At 38.6% G+C, this 21,353-nt stretch overlaps 1 protein-coding gene and 1 pseudogene across 2 annotated transcripts in view; one reads left to right on the forward strand and one right to left on the reverse strand.

Annotated features, from left to right (window-relative positions):
* MXRA7 (matrix remodeling associated 7) overlaps positions 1-21,353 on the forward strand; it is a 57,486-nt gene that overhangs the window by 15,619 nt on the left and 20,514 nt on the right. For both annotated transcript variants that reach the window (XM_051995542.1, XM_051995543.1), the window contains exon 2: positions 8,346-8,409. In XM_051995542.1, the coding sequence (XP_051851502.1) occupies positions 8,346-8,409 (64 nt within the window). The remainder of the gene's footprint in view (positions 1-8,345; positions 8,410-21,353) is intronic.
* On the reverse strand, positions 944-5,796 carry LOC127559215 (F-box only protein 3-like; annotated as a pseudogene).

Genomic DNA, 21,353 nt, shown 5'->3' on the forward strand with positions numbered 1-21,353 from the left:
AACTTCTTATAGCCAATTGTATTAAATTATATGTATTAATTATGTCTTTGGAAATTGAGTTAAGTCCATTTTTATCATAGAATTGACAAAGATCCTTTCCTACTAATTCTCATTCGTCTAGATCCAATTCCTTTTCCAGAGAGAAACAAGGACATATGTGCTTTACAGTTTGTAAAAGTTCAGTGATCTACTGTAAAATTATAATTAAACCTTGGCTTTCCATAATTTTGACAATGCTCTCTAAATATTTTCCTTGAACATAAACAGAAGGCTGTTTTCTAAACATCTGTCCCATCTTAGCTGAAATTCTGCTTTAACTCTTTTAACAAAATTTCTTTGTTGTACTCACCCTAATTTCTGGGTCAAGAAGACTTTTCCATTGGATCAGGATCAGAGGCTTTCCCCCTGGAATCAGTATTTTGTGAGCCCTACGTTGGGCGCCAAAATGTGGTGATTTTTTTTTTTCTTCTTTAAAATAATGGTGGATGATTCTCTCTGGGAGAAAGCAGGTTTCTTGAGGGAGGTTTTCTGGAGGCAGCCTTAGTATCAGTTCAGATCAATAATTACCCCAAATGCAGCCAGCTGGACATTGACATGGCTGCCGGAGGATTCCAGCAGAGACAGGGCCTGAAGCAGTGTCTTCCTCTCACTTTTTGCATACACACTCTCCCCCCTCACACACCCAGCTTCTGTAAATATTACAAATAAGAAATACTTTAAACAAGACAGTAACACCAGCCCCGCAGCTTGAGACCAAATTTCCCATTTGACAAAAGGGGGAAAAAAAGCCTTCTTTTGCCCTCCTGTCTTACAGCAAACACAAAAAACCCAAACCAACTCCTAAGATAAACGTCTGGTAGAAAGCACAGCTCAGCCCACTGTTGGCTTGCTGCCCGGGAGATAGATGTATTATTTATTTACACTGTTCAGAACCACCTGGAGCTCAGGTGTACCAAGGACAGTGGCTCGGAGATGGAGAGTAGTTGAATAGTCTGGGCACTTCATAGTCATCAGAATCTGTGGGATCTTCTTCTTCATCTTCCTCAATCACAGAGCAGTCATCGTGGCTGGTTTCCTGTGGGGTCATGGAAACCTTGAAGGTAGGGCACACCGTATGGAATATGGGAATGGCCATGTTGAATATTCTGTCCTTGTAGTAAAGGATATAAAAAGTATAATGTCCTTCCATGTACCCCGATGTGGTAGAGAAGGTAGTATACAACTAGTGTACTTGTACACCCGGCCAGGGCTGAGGATGGGAAACTCACCCACCACTCCAGGTCCCTGAACCTCTTCGATTTCACACTTTGGCGTTGGTGATTCTCCAGTATCTGTTATCTAACTGACAAGCCTTCTCAGGGAGGGCATCTTTAGACATCTCAATCCTGATTCGATAAGTGAAGAAATAGTGAGGCGGATGCACAGAACTAAGCTCTGGGAGGAATGACGTTGACACTGACACTGTGATGTCTCCAGTTGTTGCCACATATCCCTTTTCATGAACATACCTGAAAATCTAATCTCGGATGATAGGGTAGCCTCCTGTTACAACATTATGCACGTAAGAGGTAAACCATTCTGAATAAGAAGCACCTGTGATAAACATATCAATTGTTGATGGATTCCGAGCCATTTGGTCTGGATACTGATAGAAGATCTCGTACTTGTTGCGGCCTTCTATGCTTTCCAGTGCCATGTATTGACTCAGCCCAGTGTGTATGCAAAAAGTGAGAGGAAGACACTGCTTCAGTCCCTGTCTCTGCTGGAATCCTCCGGCAGCCATGTCAATGTCCAGCAAGTCTTCAGAGTGGTAATGATTGGAAAGCTCCATGTTTCCCATCAACCCAGGAACCACCAGCTTCTGCCCATTGTGGATCCTGAAGGAGCATCAATAGTCATTGGGAAGTTTGCACCTAATCTGGGCCTCCAGGGCATCGAGCTCACACTCTTCCACGCTGTCTTTCAGAGATCCAATCATCCTGGGGCACCTCTGTCCCAAGTATCTTTCCAGGTCATCCCAGGCTTTCTTTAGAGTAGCATAATGTTGAATATATCTTCCCAGATCAATATAAGTGTCTTTGAAGAGAGTTTTCCAACTTTTGTTCTGCGTTTTTTCTGCCTCAGATAAAAGCCAGTATTTTTTGCAGTGTCTTCTCCAGAGAGGATCATGGTTTGATAGCTGGTTTAATCTTTGGCTGACACAGCTACAGCTGACCAGGTCTTGTGGTCCAGATGTGGTGATCTTTTTCTTCTTTAATATAATAATAATAATAATAATGGTTCTTCTCTGGGAGAGAGCAGGTTTCTTGGGGAGGTTTTCTGGAGGCAGCCTTAGTATCAGTTCAGATCAATAATTACCCCAAATGCAGCCAGCTGGTAAAAATACAAATGTTTATTTCTCCTTCCAAGTCTTGTCTCTTTCCTTGGGCCTGGATAGCTAGATTTTTAGAGGCCTCTCTCTCTGCTTGGTTCCAAGAGCTCCCTCCGAATGTCTCCAGATCCAAAGGTTTGTCCTTCAGCCTCTGCCTCTGCTTTCTTCAGCCTCCAGCCAGCACAAAGATGGAATGAATCTCTTGTCTCCTTCACTTGGGGCTCGCCTAGCTTTCTGACGAGTCTTTCAGACCAGCTTGGTCTCAGTGGGGGAAGTGCAGGAGCCCAGCTACCACAGTGGTGTGAGATGAAGATAAATCTGGTTGTGCCTCTGAGAGAGCCTTCTCAATCTTGCACTAAACTCTCGACTCGTAGCTTCTTCTGACTCGACGCTCTTCTCTTCATGTAATTTGGCTGAATTCTGTCTGAGAGCCTCTGTCTGTATCTTATATATGAGAGAGAGGAATTGTGGGATACGAGAGAGAGGGATTATGGGTTTCTCCCATAGTGCTCTCTGGCCCTAAAAGCTTCAAGGGAGGTATGAATTCAGATATCTCATACTAAACCCTGAAATTTCCCAAATGTGTGAACTCCAATGAGTAAAGGTACGAACACAAGCATTGTATCAAATAGTTCTACTTAGTACCTTGTTTCAAGTTCTGGCCCAAAACATCAACTCTAATGAGTTAGTAGTTTGTAAAGATTCCAACAATTATTAATCAGAGAAATGCAAATTAAGACAACTCTGAGATACCACTACACACCTGTCAGATTGGCTAGAGTGACAGGGAAAGATAATGTGGAATGTTGGAGGGGATGTGGGAAAACAGGGACACTGATACATTGTTGGTGGAGTTGTGAACACATCCAGCCATTGTGGAGAGCAATTTGGAATTATGCTCAAAAAGTTATCAAACTGTGCATACCCTTTGATCCAGCAGTGTTTCTACTGGGCTTATATCCCAAAGAAATACTAAAGAAGAGAAGGGACCTGTATGTGCCAAAATGTTTGTGGCAGCCCTATTTGTAGTGGCTAGAAACTGGAAAATGAATGGATGCCCATCAATTGGAGAATGGTTGAGTAAATTGTGGTATATGAACGTTATGGAATATTATTGTTCTATAAGGAATGACCAGCAGGATGAATATAGAGAGGACTGGCGAGACTTACATGAACTGATGCTAAGTGAAATGAGCAGAACCAGGAGATCATTATATCCCTCAACAACGATACTGTATGAGGATGTATTCTGATGGAAGTGGATTTCTTTGACAAAGAGAAGATCTAACTCAGTTCCAAGTGATCAAGGATGGACAGAAGCAGCTACATCCAAAGAAAACACTGGGAAATGAATGTGAACTATTTGCATTTTTGTTTTTTTTCCCGGGTTATTTTTGCCTTCTGAATCCAATTCTCCCTGTGCAACAAGAGAACTATTCGGTTCTGCAAACATATATTGTATCTAGGATATACTGCAACATATCTAACATATATAGGACTGCTTGCCATCTGGGGGAGGGGGGGGGAGGGAGGGAGGGAAAAAATCGGAACAGAAGTGAGTGCAAGGGATAATGCTGTAAAAAATTACCCTGGTATGGGTTCTGTCAATAAAAAGTTATTAAAATAATAACAATAATAATAAATGAAAAACAAAACAAAACAAACAAAAAAAAAAAAACAAAGTCATTGTAAATAGCCAACGTAAGAGCATGAGAGCCTGAAATAAGGGGGTGGGCAAGTGAATGCAGAAAGGTAAGAAATGTCATGGAGTTAGCAAAGACAAGATTGAGAATGAGAAATTGAAGATAATATCAGTGGAGGAATAGGGAAGGAATCAAATAAAAAGAAATAGGGAAGTTTGGTAGGTTAGAAGAAAACATTAGTTCTGTTTTTGGCAATTGAATTTGAGAGGACTCTAGGACATCTAGTTTGAAATATCCAAGAGGCAATTGGTGATGTAAGTTTGCATCTCAGAAGAGAAACTAGATTTATGTAGATCTGTGAGTCATCTGTATAAATATGAAAATTAGGCCCATGGGAAAGGATGAGATCCCCATGTGAAAAAGAGAATTGTGGTCTAGCATAGAAACTTGCACTACACTCAGTTAAAGAGTATGAAAAAGACAATACATCTACAAAGGAAACTAAGGAGCAGTCAGGTAGGTTGATATAATTAATCACTCAACTCAGCAGTATTTTTGTTTATTTGTTTGGTCAATTAGTGTTAAGTGACTTGCCCAAGATCATAGAGTTAGTTAGTGTTAAGTGTCTGAGCCTGGATTTGAATTCAGGTCCTCCTGACTCCAAGGTTGATGCTCTATCCACTGCACCATCTAGCTACCTCCCAGCAGATATTTTTATTGATTTTTTTTTTAATTAAAGCTTTTTATGTTCAAACTATATGCATGGATAATTTTCAACATTCGCCTTGCAAAACCTTATGCTCTGAATTTTTCCTTACCTTTTAAATGTGCAATTTTTCTATACACATTTCCACAATTATTGCAGCAAATATTTTTATATGCTAATGATGCTAGGATCAAACAAGATAATAATTCGTTCTCTAAGGAGTTCACAATCTATTATCAGGCCCACAAACAACAACTATCTTAGAAATAAATTATTACAGTATACTAATTAGTTAGTGCATTTTGCTTTATTTTATCCTCAAAACAGTTCCAGATAGTAGGAGCACAGATGGCAATGGGCTATTTTAAGAACAGAGACACACAAAAAGGTGACAGTTGATTGATCCTAGGATCAATAATAGATTTGGAATGCTTTCATTTGAAGCAGTAGGATTCTTTGTAATAATATTTAAATACATCTGATTTGAGGCAGTTAGATGGCGCAGTGGATAGCCCTGAAGTCAGGAGGACCTGAGTTCAAATTTGGCCTTAACACTTCCTACATCTGATTCCCTCATTTTCCTAGTCATAACTTTTATGCCTCAATGTATTTAGTCTGGAAGAAGCAGCCTAGAACCTGTCCTCAGTGGTATCAGCCAAACAAAGATTTGGCTTGGCTACCTATTTAAAAATTCTAATAATAATGCAAACGAAAGTGGGTTTTAAATAGTCTACCTTCAGGTGAAACTTATAAAATAGTTAAGGTACAAGAATGGACAACATCCACAGGAATCTAGCTTATAATGTTTCAGCATAGAAATATTAAGCAAATAGTTGAGTCATGAAGATTGGTTTGTTGAAAATATCAATTTATGATGGCAATTCAGAACTGTGTCATTGCCACAGAAATTTAAAATGGTTATTTTTAACAGGTTCAAATTTAATGATCAATGTAGACTGTACAAAGAAATAGGAGAAAGCGAAATACATCAGAACATGTAAAAAATTAGTGCCTATCAAGACTACAGCTGGAAATTAGATATTAGAATTATACACCAAAACCTCACTGTCTTTCATGGACTGACAGAAAACAGAACCTACACTACAAATGCAGAACTGAATATATCCTGGATAATTCAACCGATAAATTTCTATCCCATTTTCACAAATTGAATCACCCAAAGATAGTATTCATTATAACAATTCAAGCTCAATATTTTTAAAACCTGTGCCAATGCCACATACTTATAATCTCCAAGTAAATTAGAACAAAAAAATTTCACAATATAGAGATTTAGCAAAGTAGAGAAAAATTACATGTAAATAAAACAAAGTGATGGTCATTCCCTGATGTTCTGGTGCTTTCAGCAATCTTACAGAAATCAGATGTGATACTTTTATTCAGCAACAGAAAGCAGTTATTTTGTTCACCTTTGCAATAAAATATTAAATATAAAAGAATAACTGCAGAGAGTTTTTGTCCCAAGACCATTTCTATCTGAATTCCCATTGAAAAAAAGATTAAAAGAATTAATTTAATAATAATTACAATAATATGTTTAATAAAGTAATGAGTTTAACAATAACAATCACAATAAGAACTAACATTTGTCAATAGTCAATAAACATTTTCTAAGTCTCTACTTTGTACTACCGTGTTTCCCCGATAATAAGACACTGTCTTATTAATTTTTTTGGACAGAAAAACACCAGAGAGCTTATTTTCAGGGGAGGGCTTATTTTAATGAACATTGACAGCAATTTTAATAAACAGGTAAATGTGAACAAAAAAAAGTACCTTTATTCAATAATGATCATGTCATCTTCTTCAACAACATCGTCATAAGTGTCCATACCCTGAATTCCGTCCTGGATGTCTTGTGCCTCTATTTCCTTCAGAAGAAGTGGACCCAATCTGTCATGTCCAGCAATATAGCTCTCTTTAAATGAACATGTCTTGTCCAGGTAACCTGCTCATAGTGCCTTGGCGACACAGCTGTCAGTAATTTTATCCCATGACTTCTTCACCCAAGTCACGACTTCTTGCAGACAGGGCTTCACAAAGTTTCCACGCTGATTTCTTTCCATTCTATTTTCAATGTAGTCATTGACTTCCATGCGCAAATGGTCCTTGAATGGCTTGTTTATTGCAGTATCAAGGGTGTGGAGATAGGCAGTCATTCCTGCAGAAATCACTACTTGATCTATTCTTCTCTCTGCAAGGAAGTTCTTCATTTCTTTAGCGCAGTGAGTGCTGGCTGAATCCCAGATTATCAGACCTCTTTGGTTACCTCGCATAACAAGTGGCAGCTTTAAATCAACCCACTTTCTTATAATGGCTTGTGTACCCCAGGCTTTTTCAGTTTCAAGAACGTAAATGCCTGATACACGTTCAATCTTATCTTTCTTGCCCTTACTGATGATTAGAGGTATGGCTTTCTTTCCATCCAAACGAATTGCCAAAACACAGGTGACCCGTGCAGACAGAATAATAAAATTATGACCATCAGTCCTTCTTTTCACTCCATCATGCCCCTCAATAATGTTTTAACCTCATCATGCTCCCTGAGGGCTCCTTCTATCCTCCATGATGCCCCCTGAGTTCTTTTATCCTCCAGCATGCCCCTTTTATCCTCCATCATGTCCCTTCACTCCCGCTTACATACCGGGTTTTTATATTGTCCTGCCTCAGCTCTCCTCCGCGGCACTGCTGTCAATAGCGCCAGCAAGCAAATCACTGGGGAAGAACAGGATGACGCGCTCACTGCTGCAGCTCTGATTGGATGCAGCTCGGAGCTTGGTGTGCGTTTCACTGGGGCAGGAGGGAGGGGACGGCGTTGCATACAGAGGGTACCGTAATGTAGCGTGTAGCGCAGGGGATCACCTTCACTACAGTAGCAATCTCAATAGGGCTTATTTTCGGGGGAGGGCTTATTTTAGGGGGAGGACTTATTTGAGAGGAATCTTACACAGTAAGGAGAGGGCTTATTTTCGGGATAGGTCTTATTATCGGGGAAACATGGGGTAGACACTATGCTAAACACTGAGTATACAAATAAGAAAAAGACAATTCCTGCCCTTAAGATGTTTAGTCTGATATGGAAGGGAGAGGGATCAAAATGGTGGGGTGGAGCTGAACAAAAGGAAGTTGAAAAAGAGCAACATTCAAGGGCATAATGTTCTTGGAAACTAAGTAGAGCTATTGAAGAAAAATGAAGAATAATCTACAAATCTCTATGCCTTCTATAAAGGAAGGCTTTGGAAGGCATTTATTTTTTCAGTCTCTGCAATCAAAATGAAAAGATTGCTGAGGGGTGCTGAAATGTTTAGTATCAAAACTGAGTCAGTATGGGGAATCCTTGATTTGTAAATTGATTTAAAAATTTTGAATTATTTTACATACATATGCCATTTGACACATAACAAACCTATGAAGTAAGTAATCTAAGTATTACCATAATCATTTTACAGAAAGGAAACTGAGGTTCTGAGAGGCAAAATCTAAAATTAGCTTTTCCTGACTCTGAGTCTAACTTACTATCCACAATTTTACCCTGTCTCTTCAGTAACCTTAGTTAGCCTAAATATAAAGTTTTTTGCTCTGAATTCTTCCACTTGCCTTTCAGAATGAAGAGCCAAACTCTGAAAGTAAGAAGATGTCACTACTAGCTAAACTAGAAGAAGAAGATGGTAAGTTGTAGAAAATGGAATGACTTCCTGTGATATTCTCTCTCTCTCTCTCTCTTTCTCCCTCTCTCTCTCTCTTTCTCTCTCTCTTTCACACACACACACACACACACACACACACACACACACACACAGCAGCAGAAGCCGAGTTGAAATCATCTTTATGAGTTTAAATCTAGTCTCAGACACTTACTGGTTATTTGACCCTGGACAAATCATTTAACCCTGTTTGTCTTAGTTCCTAATGTGTAAAATACATTTTACACATTAGGAGAAGGAAATGGCAAACCACTTCAGTAACTTTGTCAAGAAAACCCCAAACATGGTCATGAAGAGTCAGAAAAAAGAATCCCCAATGATTCTAAACCCAATGCTCTTTGCACTTCATAAAGAAGTTAACTACAATTATAACCTAAAGGGGAAAAAAAAGTTACAAAGTCATACAGCTGTGCTCTTCTATTCCTTGCCTCTGGAAACTCATTGAAATAGAAGTAATTCTCAAGCACTTATTAAACACCTACTATGTGCCAGGTACTGACAATACAAAGACAGTTTATGAAATTTTTCTCTCAAAGAGAGTATATACTTTAGACACTGCAAAATTCAGAACAAAAATATTTATTTACTATTGTACAGAAAGAAGGTCTAGCAACTGCTGACATTTGAAGTATTATTGTTTTAAGTGAGAGGAACTGGGACAATGATGGGAATTGTAGAGAAGAGCCAAGAAATGTAGTTCTACCGTAAGCTTCAAAATACTGAAGCAAAGTATTTGTTTAACCAGCATGTTGTACATCCTCCTGTTTTTTCCTTGTCATGCAATAGTATCCACCTCCCTTTTCTTTTTTTCAATCTTCATTTTTACCAATTATATGAGTATTTGCCCCAGGATGGAGTCTCTAGAAAGTTAAAGATCAGCTTTCCTAACTCCACCTTTTTTGCTTAATTCTACAGTCTGTTCACATAGATGTTGATCTGATTTTAGTCATTATCCTACTCAATAGTTATTACTTTGGGGATCAAATATATAAACTCTTCTGTTTGACTTTTAAAGCCCTTTACAACCTGTCCCCAATTTATCTTTCCAGCCTTATTACATATTATTCTCTCTTTCAAGTCCATCTAAACTGGCCTTGTTATTGTTTCATCTTCCATCTCCATACCTTTGCACTATTTGAATCCTCTTCATTTTAGAATTAGCCTTCTACATGAAGCCTTTCCTAATTCCCTCAGTTCATGGTGCCTAGCTTAAGTCCAATTCACTGGCAAGCCAAGATGTTGCTCATGTGATGTCATTGGTCTCTTCCAGATAGAAGGACAAACAACAGTGTCTTATCCCCAAATGATCTTGTATTTTTTCTTTATATCTATATATACAAGATATTTCCCTACTCTTCTTCCACAGTGTAGTCCCTTCAAAGCAGGGACTTTCACTTTCTAATTTGGATTTCCCAGATACTCTGCCTGGCACATAACAGATGCTTAATGCTTGTTTGCTGACTGATTTTCCCATGTTTTGTTACTTTGAGATTTCTTATTTGTGAACATTTCTTTGACAATCTTTTCAAAACTACTTCTCATGATTGTTTTAGAACTTAAGGCCTCAGGGAAGGAAATTCTTTATTTCTGAATAGTTTATCAGTCTTCTTTTTAACCTGTAGGACTCTTAGAAGAGGAAGCAAGGAAGAAGCAGAGGAAAACCATAAAACTCAAACCTAACATTAGTAAAAGGCAATTTGGCTATACGAGGTTGGTTGTTGATTAGAGCTATGAATTCAGTCCTCTTTCCTTAATTCACAACCATGGAAGTAATGTTGTTGTAACTATAAATTTGCAACTGGCAGCAACAATGAAAATAGAAGGCTTCAGGAATGCAATAACCTAAGCATCTGTGTTCAGTGAAGAGCTAGAATAACACAATCTTTCAATTAAGACAAGGCTGTCACTTTCTATAAATACAAATCATTGAAGAAGATCTAGGAGTTATACAGGTTGAGTAGTTATAAGAGGAAATAAGAAAGAGACTTAGCCCTCTCATTGGAGAATGCATCTGTTAATTCTCTATAAACAAAGATTGCTGGGAGGAAAACATCAGGATATTGTTCAGTGCCTTGAATGAATGAAAAAGGAAATAAAGCAAGTGTTTGATAGGGATCACCAGAAAGATGATGAGGAAAAAAATCTCTGTAAGTCATTCCCTTTGAATTAGTCCCTCTAGACTGGTTGGAATATACATAGTTGGGAACTGGTTCTCCAGAGTCAATTGTTAAAATTCCATTGTGAATAATTAGCACTCATGTAGTGCCGGAGAACCACTCATGTAATGCCAGAGAAACTGAGGCAAGATAGAGATTAGGGAGTTTTTAATATTTTATTTTAATTTCTGAGAGGGAGAGATTGTCTGGGGGCAGAGCAGAATCCATTTTGCCCCCAGGACTGAATTAGACTTTCATTTTAAAGAATTCAGCATCGAATGTGAGATTCCAGTAATTTTTATAGGGCTCTAGCGATCAGAGGAGACAAAGGCAAGAGGTGGAATCTGAACACTGGTGAGCGGGAATTTCCAGGAAGGGATCATCAATCCGGTTCTAACAGGTTGGGAGTAAGACCATAAATTCTGATAAATTGGGAGTGAAGGAGGTAGTCATTTAGAGACAGGAAGTCTGGAGAGATAAAGGTAGAGGATGCCAATCAGGTATCTGAGATAGGACATCTGGAGTTTTATGACTTTTGAAATGTCAAAGTGTCCAGATTTCCACAGCCCTAATTACCTCAGTCCTAATGAACATTTCCCCTACTAGGGGCTTGATTTTGTTGATCATATAGACTTAAGAAAATGTTGATAATTCAGATTAAACTTAAAAATGTGCTGTCAGAATTTCTTTTCTAGAGAGCTAGTTGTTAAAATTTCCCCTACAAATCAGGGCTTGATTTTGTTGATCATATAGACTTAAGAAAATGTTGATAATTCAGATTAAACTTAAAAATGTGTTGAGAATTTCTTTTCTAGAGAACTAGTTGTTAAAATTTACAAGTCCACCCCCTTATATCCCAGATTGTCTTCAAATATATTTCATTTTCTGAGCTTTTATCTGAGCGGTCTCAACTAAACATTTTACTTTCCTGAGTCTTCCTCCACCAAGATTTCCATAGTAGTGTGAATATAAAAAAAGTTTATGATCCTAGAAAAGAATATCAATGGGGCTTCACAGCTCTTCTTTTGTATTCAGCTAGATAATTGATTTATATCATTTACATGACTTAAACACATATCTTCCCAGATTTCAGATGAGACTAGAAAAGAAAGTTCCTTCAGTGGTCTGTGAATCCCTGTTGTCACTGAAATGTGACTTTGCAGGCTTGGCTATATTCATATGTCACTTATTATACTGTGCTTGATTACATTAAAGCCTCTTGCAAGGATTTATGATATTGAACTCAAAAACAGTGAATTACAGTCAACATAATATATCCTGGAAAGAGTTGAAGTCAGAGGACAAGGTTTGAATCTAAAGGATATCATTATTAATTACACAATCTTAGGAAAATGATTGGACTTTTTAAAGTCTCAGTTTCCTTATTTGTAAAATTAGAAGGTCAAACTAGATAAACTCCAAGGCCATTTGAGCTGTAGATTCATAATTCCATTAGTCAACATAGACATGAAATGTAATCACTATTACTCTCAGCCGGTCTCCTCCACTGCACTCATAAAGTCAATTAGTTTCCTTCTTATTTGAATAACTGGATGAGCTGGAGAAATGTGTTCCTAAGATTGTTTGATTCTGTAGGGTTTTTTTTGTTTTGTTTTGTTTTGTTCTGTGGCTTTGATGGTAATGTACAAAGAAGCCAATCTCCATCCCTTTGTTCCAGGAATTTTTCACTCTTCACTTGCCTGGTTTTCTTTAAAATTTCAACTGAAATTCCATCTTTTATTAGAAACCTTCCTTAACCCCTCTTAATTCTAATGCCTTTCTATTTATCCTATATATAGCTCACCTTATATATGTTAGTTTACATGTTATCTCTCCCTCATTAGATTGTGAGGACAGGTGCTCCTTTTACCTCTTTTTGTATCTCTAGCCCACTTAGCCTTATATCTTTGGAACATGGAGGCACTTAATAAATATTGACTGACTTATAGATAGATATGAATTTAATATAAATTTAATTATAGATCATTAATTCTGAATTTAAAATTATTTCATATATTTTCAACTAATCTATATCCTGCAATCTACAGAATTTCTTGAATCCTGAATATAGGAGAGAATAAGTATAAAATGTTGCATATGATATTAGATATACTGCTTTGTTGGTGGTGTGGTTCAGAAATGGTGAGGGGTCACCATTTAATAAAAAAAAGCTGGAGAGATCTCTAGAAGCAAAGCAAAGTTTATTTTACATTCTTGTGAGCCTGTTGAGCAGACAATTGAAGGGAGGAAGCACCGGTGGAAGCAGGGTCAACACTTTTAATCCCTAAAGCAAATACCCCCTCCCACCACTGATCCTCATCCTTATTGGCTGAGGATCTTACATTCTAAACGTGGGAACTACCCAAGAAATTGAACTTGACCAGTACTACATAGTTGCCCATATTTGACTGAAATAGGGAGACACTGATGCCATAGGAGGATAGCAGGAAGGGGACTTAAGTATGCCCTTGACTGAATGCTTGAAGTCCTTCAGGCCTATTCAAACTCTGAAGTAGATGAAGCCTTATTCAATTTTCTCAACCGTCTTGAAAGATCTCACATCATCTTGTTCAGTCCCCCCTCTTATTTGTACACTGAGATCTCTTCAAATTCTTGTAATATAATTTCACATTCCCTATCCAATTTCTCATCCCCTTCTGGCTCCTGTTGGTCTTCTTGGACCACCTGCTCTCACCCTTGTCCTTTTAACACCATCAATGTAACAGACCCTTCAGTTTTCTCTTACTGAGAGTTATAAAGAGCTGCTTCCACCAGCTTTCCCCAAGCCAGGACCACCAAAAAGTATTGAATGGTGAGGTCCAGGTCTGTAGAGGAACATGAGCAAGTTTCTTAATATTCTTAGTGACTTCTTTTACTAGATTTCCATTGTCATCAATCTTTATACAACAAATATACAAATCTACTTTCACAAAAACTCCCCTTTATTCAGCCAACAATAGTCCAGCACAAGTCTATGTTGTAAAACAGCCTCTCTGGTTTGAGGAGCTTAGTTAGCCAAAAGATCTAGTGCCTCAGCCCTCTGATTGGTGATAATCTCTACAACTGCTTGAAGCTTAATTATTCTGTTCAACATATATATTGGGGTTCTATATCCCCAACTTCCATCTTGAGCCCGTGGCTGGCTCATACTCTTTAGCTATTCTTTCTGGAGGCCAGGCATCGTCCCACCATTTGCATCTCCAGTCTGAGTAATGGAGGTATCTAAACCCCATTTCCCTCTTCCCAAATCATCATACAACTGAATCCATAAATATTGGTTTGCCTATTCAGGAAGAAAGAAAAATTTTGGCCTCAAAAGTCCAATATAGCAAATCCCTGTCCAATTAAGAAGTAGGTGAGTATAAGCAGTTAAGCCACAGGTCCAATAATGACCCATTAGAGCAGGTTGTTCCCTCGAAAATATGTCTGAACTATTCCTTGTAAAAGGGTAATATTGCTGGTCTCTTGTCCCTAGGGGACCTCCTACAAAGGTGACATACTGACATTTCCATAAACCTTGCTTCTTCCTCCAACTATAATTGGCAACTGGCCATTGACCTAGTAGGTGAGAGGTATTCCAAAATGTGGGAAACAGAGTCCCATGTTTCCCAGGTGTCCCTGGTGTGACATTGTACCAACCCCATTGATGTCTAGACAGGTAAAAATTTAAGTTTTCCAAATCCTTGCAGCCTCCCTCGTATCTCTTAGAGACAGAGAGCCAGACAAAAGGAGGCCTTTTTTGTCAATCCGCAGCAATTTCTAAGGAATTGTGCCAGAGCTTAGAGCTCCAACGATGACTGCAAGTTGTCCCCTTGACTGCAGTGTCCACAAGATAAGGAAAGAAAAAGTCTTTTACCTTGTCCAGAGTTAAGTCCATTCACATACACTATTTCCCAGCTTCAAACTTTGCCCTGTCTGATTTAAGCAGTATTTCCCTTTCCTACCTTCTGTCAATGGCCACTGATGTTTCTCTTCTAAGTTCCAGAAATCAGTCCCATTATGAATTTGGGATCAGTTACTTAGGATCCAGGCTGGGCTTAAGGGGATAGGTACCCATGGCCATTGGCTCTATTGTTGGGATCCACCACAGATCCAACAATCTGATAAGTTAAAAGTTCTCATATATTCTGCATGAGCAGGAGGAACTGGCTCTCATCTCTGGAAGGTAAAGATCTGGTTTCTATGGCTGTCATGAGGAAATAGGTAAAGCCCCACGAGGGTTTCCCAAAGTAAGCCCAAAGTAATTAATGTAAGAAAAGAAAAGTCATACAGTTACAATGCACTGGATTCAGAATTTGTGTTCCCATTCAGTGGAGGTCCCCTCCTCAAATGTAATTTGAGGTCTCCCCATCTTCAACTGTCCTCTCAGATAAAGGTGGCGCCATAGGTCTTTTTGTTCTGGTGTGGTGCGTCTAGCCTGGTTCCTGGGTGTGAATAGCAGTGTCCGAGGTCAGTATCATCTGGTAGGGTCCGACCCAGCACCGAGTCAGCTTCTTATCCTTCCAGGAACGGATCAATACCCAATCTCCAGCTTGAATTCTATGAACAGGGAAACCTAGAGGAGGAGTCTGAGCTATTAACCCTTTTGTTGAAGTTCTTGTAAATGTCTTAGCAATGACTTAAGAAATAAATCCTTTATCTCTAAGATAGGGTCCCAGTTTCCCATAGGACAAGCCTGGAGAGGATGACCGTACGATAATTCATAAGGTGAAAGCCCAATATCTCTACGTGGCTTGGTTCTGATTCTGACCACAGCAAAAGGAAGACATTTAGTCCAAGATAGTTGAGTCTCTAAAGATAATTTAGTCAGTTGCTGTTTTATTTCTTGATTCATCCTTTCTACTTTCCCAGAAGAGGGAGGATGCCAAGGGGTGTGGCGATCCCAAGTGATTTCTAAGGCCCCAATCAGATTCTGCAATATTTGGGCAGAAAAATGTGTTCCCTGATCTGAGTCTACCCTCTCCACTATTCCATGTCAGGAAATAATTTGTTCTAATAAGACCTTACTGTCGAGGCAGTTGCTTGGCCTAAGGGGAGTGCCTCCACCCATGAGGTCAGATGGTCCACTATGACCAGCAAGTGTTTGAGGCGACCCTCTGGTGGCAGCTCAGTGAAGTCCACTTGGATGCTTTAGAATGGTCTGATTCCTGGAGGTCATCCCTCTTTTGGGATCTGGCCTTGGGCAGCCTTGTTAGTCCTTCAATAAATGAGACAGCCGTCCTCCAGTTGTTGGGCCATAGTATATAGGCCAGGGGAAACATACCTTGTCAGCCCAGCATCACACAGGTTTTGGACATCCCAGTGACTTCCCTGGTGCAGTTGCTGAAGGACCTGCCTCATACTTGCTTTGGTCAGCACCTCTCTGCCATCAGGTAAGAGCCATCGTTCTTCCCGAGTTTTTGATTGCTCGGAGAGTCAAGGCCTTCTCTTTTTCCTTCTGGATAAAACTGGGAGAGGGTAGACTAGGGGAAAGTACAGGTATTAAGGCCATTATATGAGAAATCTCCTGGTCTCCCAGCTCCCTTGGCCTTCTCAACTGCTAATCTATTTCCCCTTGCCTCTAAAGAACTTCCCCTCTACCACTCTAGAAGATCCATCTATAAACCAATTTACTCCCCAGGCATTGGGGATTCTTGTAAATCCTCTTACTTTTGTTTGAAAATCAATTAACTCTAAACAACAATATTCCTCTCCAGATGCAGTTCTGTTCCAGGAGACAAAAAGGAGGCAGGATTAAGATTATCAGCATTCTGGAATCTGTGAGCCATCTCCCAGCTCTCTGATTTAATATTGTTCTTACTTGGTGTGGGACACTTACTGTAACACTACATCCAAAGGTGAACTTTCTACTCTCTTCTATCAAGAGAATGGTAACAGCTACTGCTTGTACACAGGTCAGCCATCCTTTGGCTACTGGATCTAATATTTTAGAAAGGAAAGCCACTGGTCAGGAGCAAAGGATCAGCAGTGCAACATGGGCAGCTGATCCTATAAGCCTCCTTCCCTCCACCTAGAGTGAATTCCTCTTCATTTCATTTTCTCTGTGTATTTAATGGGGAATTATTTGGGTGTCAAAAGTTCTCTTTCCATATAGCCCCCTTATAATCATGCAAAACATGAAAAACACATCTGAAGACAATATAGATCTTTGATAAGTAAGTCAGGGGTCTAGGATTGGGATTCCAGAGATAGCCCTGCCTTCCATCAACATACAGTGTAAAAGGCTCTAGGCCTAAACCTTAGCCTAATCAGGGTGTGATGAGATTCCCAGCTTTTTCTCAAAGAACAAAAGGCAAAGTGGGAGTGGCCCCAAGTACTTGGGTGAAGTAAGCCTTTAAATAAAGAAACTTTAGCCCCAGGAAGTAAAAAGGTTAAAAGATTAATAGCAGCAACCAAAGTCTAGGCTGCAAATTAAAATATCTATTTAAGGCAGTTTTACTTCAGGTAACTGTCCTTAAGTTTTAACCATTCCACCTTATGACCTATGCAGTCATACCAGAATTCAAAACTCCCAATAAATATTAGCTGCAGTCCCAAAAGATTTTATCTCCTACAACAATTATCATTAATCAAGGTTTCATATGAATCTAGTTCTCAAGAATCATAGTAAAGTTCACGAAAGTTCACAGCTTATCTTTCTTATCTAAGTAGATAGTTCCAAGTTTAACATTACACAAGATCATTTTGCCTTTAAAATACTCAAATACGAAGAAAAAAATCTAAATCGCATGTTGTCCATCCCATTTCCACATAAAAGAACTTTCAGATTTTTCAGATTTAACATTAATACTATCTTCATTCTAAAAAAAAAATTAAATTTTTGGAAATAACCCTATCAAAATATCAGATCAGATTTAAATCCTGCTCTAGATTTTTTATCATCTTCCTTAAACAAGGAGACTATCATGCATGTAAATAAACATTAAATAATTTGCTTTAGACAGATGGGATCTTAGTAGAAATAAATCACTGTCAGATAACTTATAGTTTCAACAAACTTCTTAGAGCAGCTATAGACTTGAAAAATAAAAATAAAACATTCAGTTATTAACATCATATAAATGTAGGCTCTTCCTTTAAATAGTAAAAGCAATTAATATCTGAACCAGCAAGGTGTTGCAGTTGTTAAAAAGCCACCATACTTAATGGGGAAGGGGGATTAGATCACCTGACAAGGTCTCTCTCCATGTGGCCACCCTTCCCCCACTCCACCATGCTTCCCGACCCTAACTTATCACAGCTAACTTTTTTAGGGTGTCATTTCCCCAGGATCCAATCTGCCAGCTCAAGACAGGCCCTAACCTCATGGGATATATCTCCTTTTCCCATGGCAAATGACAGATTCACTAGGGAATTGTGCCTTTCTCTTCCCCATTTCTGGAGAGCTATTTTCTTCTCTCTTTTCTCTCACACCATCTCTTCCTGTCCCATCTCTCTCTCTCTCCTTCCAAAGCTTACTTGCTTAAACCTTCTCCAACATATGTTAACACTCCCAGACCAATACTAGATGCTCCATTTAAACTATTAATTGCTTTTGCACATCCATCTTTCTTGTCCCTTTAAGTCAAAGAAAAAAATTTTTTTTTAACTTTAAACTTCAAGGTTTGCAAATAACTGAACCAAATTTCATAAAAACTTATACATACCCAACAGAGATGACAATTTTTTTAAAGGCATAACTCAGTTACAAATTACCCATATACCTCTAGAAAACAACACATCATCTAAGTAGGGAGATACAACCCCAATCTCCCCTAAGGTAAACTATTAGCATTTTGTTTTAATAACCTATATTTTAACTTAAAATCCCAAACATGGCTTTAAATTCCCAATAATATAAAAGCACTTTCTCCATCATATTTAAAATAATGAATTTCACCAAATAGCAGTTTCTTTCCCTTGGTCCCCCGTGGTCCTGCTGCAGTCAGGACATGTGGGAGGGAAAGAAAAGAAGCCACCATCTTCACTGTCTCGATCCCACATACTTCCCTGATGTATAGGGTTATTGTGATCCCAATTGAGATCTACTAAAGGTATTTCTGGTCAGCTGAAACTACTTCTTGCAGCTGGAGGGTTTCTCCTGTCCCATTCCTTCCTAGCAGCACCTCTAATTAGTCCCCTCTCCTCTTGTGAGAAGAGAGAATTCAAAATAGACATAAGTTCTCCTCCTGGCCCCTGGAGCCCTTGGAGCCCTTTAATTCCTGATGGAATTAAATCCTTTCCTTCTCTTTCAGGTACAAATTCAGTCTTTGGCCCACCAATCTTCAATAGTGCCTTCACCAATTTTTATCTTTTGTCATGCCAGAGAAAACAACAATATCTTATCATCTTTTTCTTTTTCCTTGCCTTTTCCTTATATATTTTGGCAGTTCGTTCCAATTACCTAATTTATCTACCGGTATTTTCTGATCATTTTTCTCATTTCTCTCCGAGAGCTGGCTGGGACTGGGCCACACCCATTGAATTTGAACGGAATCTAAATTCCAAAACACCCAAACACGCCAATTGTCGCCAATTGACTTCAGTCACCCTAGAAGGCCTAGCCAAGTCTATCCTGTCCAGAAACCCAGAATTTAAGACTCAAGGGCCTCACAAGGGGCTTACCTTTGGGTTGCTGCACAGCAAATTACTTGACTGGTCTGTCCTCCACCGAACAGGTTGGAATTTTACCGCGGAGTTTTTTCCCTTTGCTTTGCTCCAAGTTTCTCCACTTCGGGCCCACTTTACCTTGGGGAGCAAGGAGAAATCCCTGGATGCTGGCAGGCTGCCTAAATCAGGGCAGGGTGCCACCCCACTAGCACCCCAAGGGTTCACGTACTCACCATAAGTAGTGTGATCCCGGACAAGCCCCAAAAACTGTGTGGTTCAGAAATGGTGAGGGTCACCATTTAATTAAAAAAAAGCTGGAGAGATCTCTAGAAGCAAAGCAAAGTTTATTTTACATTCTTGTGAGCCTGTTGAGCAGACAATTGAAGGGAGGAAGCACCGGTAGAAGCATGGTCAACACTTTTAATCCCTAAAGCAAATACCCCTTCCCACCATTGATCCTCATCCTTATTGGCTGAGGATCTTACATTCTAAAGGTGGGAACTACCCAAGAAATTGAACTTGACTATAAATACATAGTTGCCCACATTAGACTGAAATAGGGAGACGCTGATGTCATAGGAGGATAGCAGGAAGGGGACTTAAGTATGCCCTTGCCTCAATGCTTAAAGTCCTTCAGGCCTACTCAAACTCTGAAGTAGATGAAGCCTTATTCAATTTTCACAACTGTCTTGAAAGATCTCACCTCATCTCATTCAGTGGTTTTGTTGGATTGTCTTTTCCTTTTTGCAAAAGAGTGAGTCTTTATTACAACTTAGGGTGCATGCCCAGTATTGAGAAATGACTAGGATGTAGAAAACAAAAGACATCAATAAAAGTCTTTTTTTCCCACCTTTTTTATTCTTTAAATATCTTCCTAGAATAGAAGTAGTTATGGAGATAGGAGAACTAAACCCTCAATTCTAAAGTGAGATAAAGTGAGAAAATAAGTTTAAAAATGTTGCTGCAAAGTACAAAATGATATAAAATAACAGACTTTTTCTCAACTTGAAGATTCTAGTAATTTAGAGCATAATGCAGGAAAATTCCTAACTTCAGAAACAACTTTCAGATTTTTATTGTCAGTTTTTGGTTTGTTTGCTTTGTCAAGGATAAGAAAAAACTCATATACTTCAAATATATTTCTGGAAATGGTTCCTTTTTATTTCTTCCTTCTTTCCACTCTCCTTCCCCCCTGGCCTCACTCCAGGGGGACTTTAGAGATTTCTACTTCCTTTAGATTTCTTTGTCATCTTATAAATGGTACACTTGAAAAGCTGCAGTCTGAGAGAAAACCTTTGCCTGATTTTTTTTGGTGTGACAGAGAGATGAAGACTACCATAACAGTTGGTTTCCAGAACAAAGGTTTAGCTTCTGTAGTAGCCTCAGAAAAGCAAAATCAGGACTGGAATATGAACAGTGGAGTTATGTATTTTATACACTCATGGAAAATGGATACTATCTGAATCAAACTGATATGGACTGTTTTAAGTACATAAAAACAAGAACTATTTCCAGTAAACTAATGGTTAAAGAATATAAACTTGCAATTTTCAAAAAAAAAAAAGTAAGCTGACAACAACCATTTATATGATTGCTCTATATAATGCTCCAAATCTAATAAGAAATTCAGATTAAAATAACTCTGAAATTCTTATAATCACTACATAGTCAAAGATGACAACAAAAAGTGTTAGAGGAAAGACACTAATTCTGCTGTTGGAGATTGGATTTTAGTAAAAAATGATACTAAACAAAGAAAAAGAAAGAAAAAAAATATCAATAGATCATTTAAAAGAATGCTGGAAAAAGTACAGAAGGAAGTTGAAAGGAAGACATAGCTTTATAATTGAGATTCTTGATTTCATATGCACTCATCTTTTTAAAAATGTTCTTTATATAGGTAAATATTTATATTTGTTAATATTTGTAAACTCAGAGTAAAAAAATCAAATCTGACAGGCTATTCAGTTCTTCCCTTCCTCAGGTGTGATAGGAAATTTCCTATCATACTCTTGAGCTTAAAAATCACCATCCCAAGTTTGTTCTTAGTTATCTTTCTGACTTTTCAATACACGTTTTCCTATCCTGTAAGGTCTTTTTCATACTGTTCATTACTATGCATTCACTGCATATAATTTTTTCTTCTGTTATTCTCCATATCTA

The sequence above is a fragment of the Antechinus flavipes genome, chromosome 4 (assembly GCF_016432865.1).
Source record: "Antechinus flavipes isolate AdamAnt ecotype Samford, QLD, Australia chromosome 4, AdamAnt_v2, whole genome shotgun sequence".
In the NCBI taxonomy this organism is placed as follows: Eukaryota; Metazoa; Chordata; class Mammalia; order Dasyuromorphia; family Dasyuridae; genus Antechinus; species Antechinus flavipes.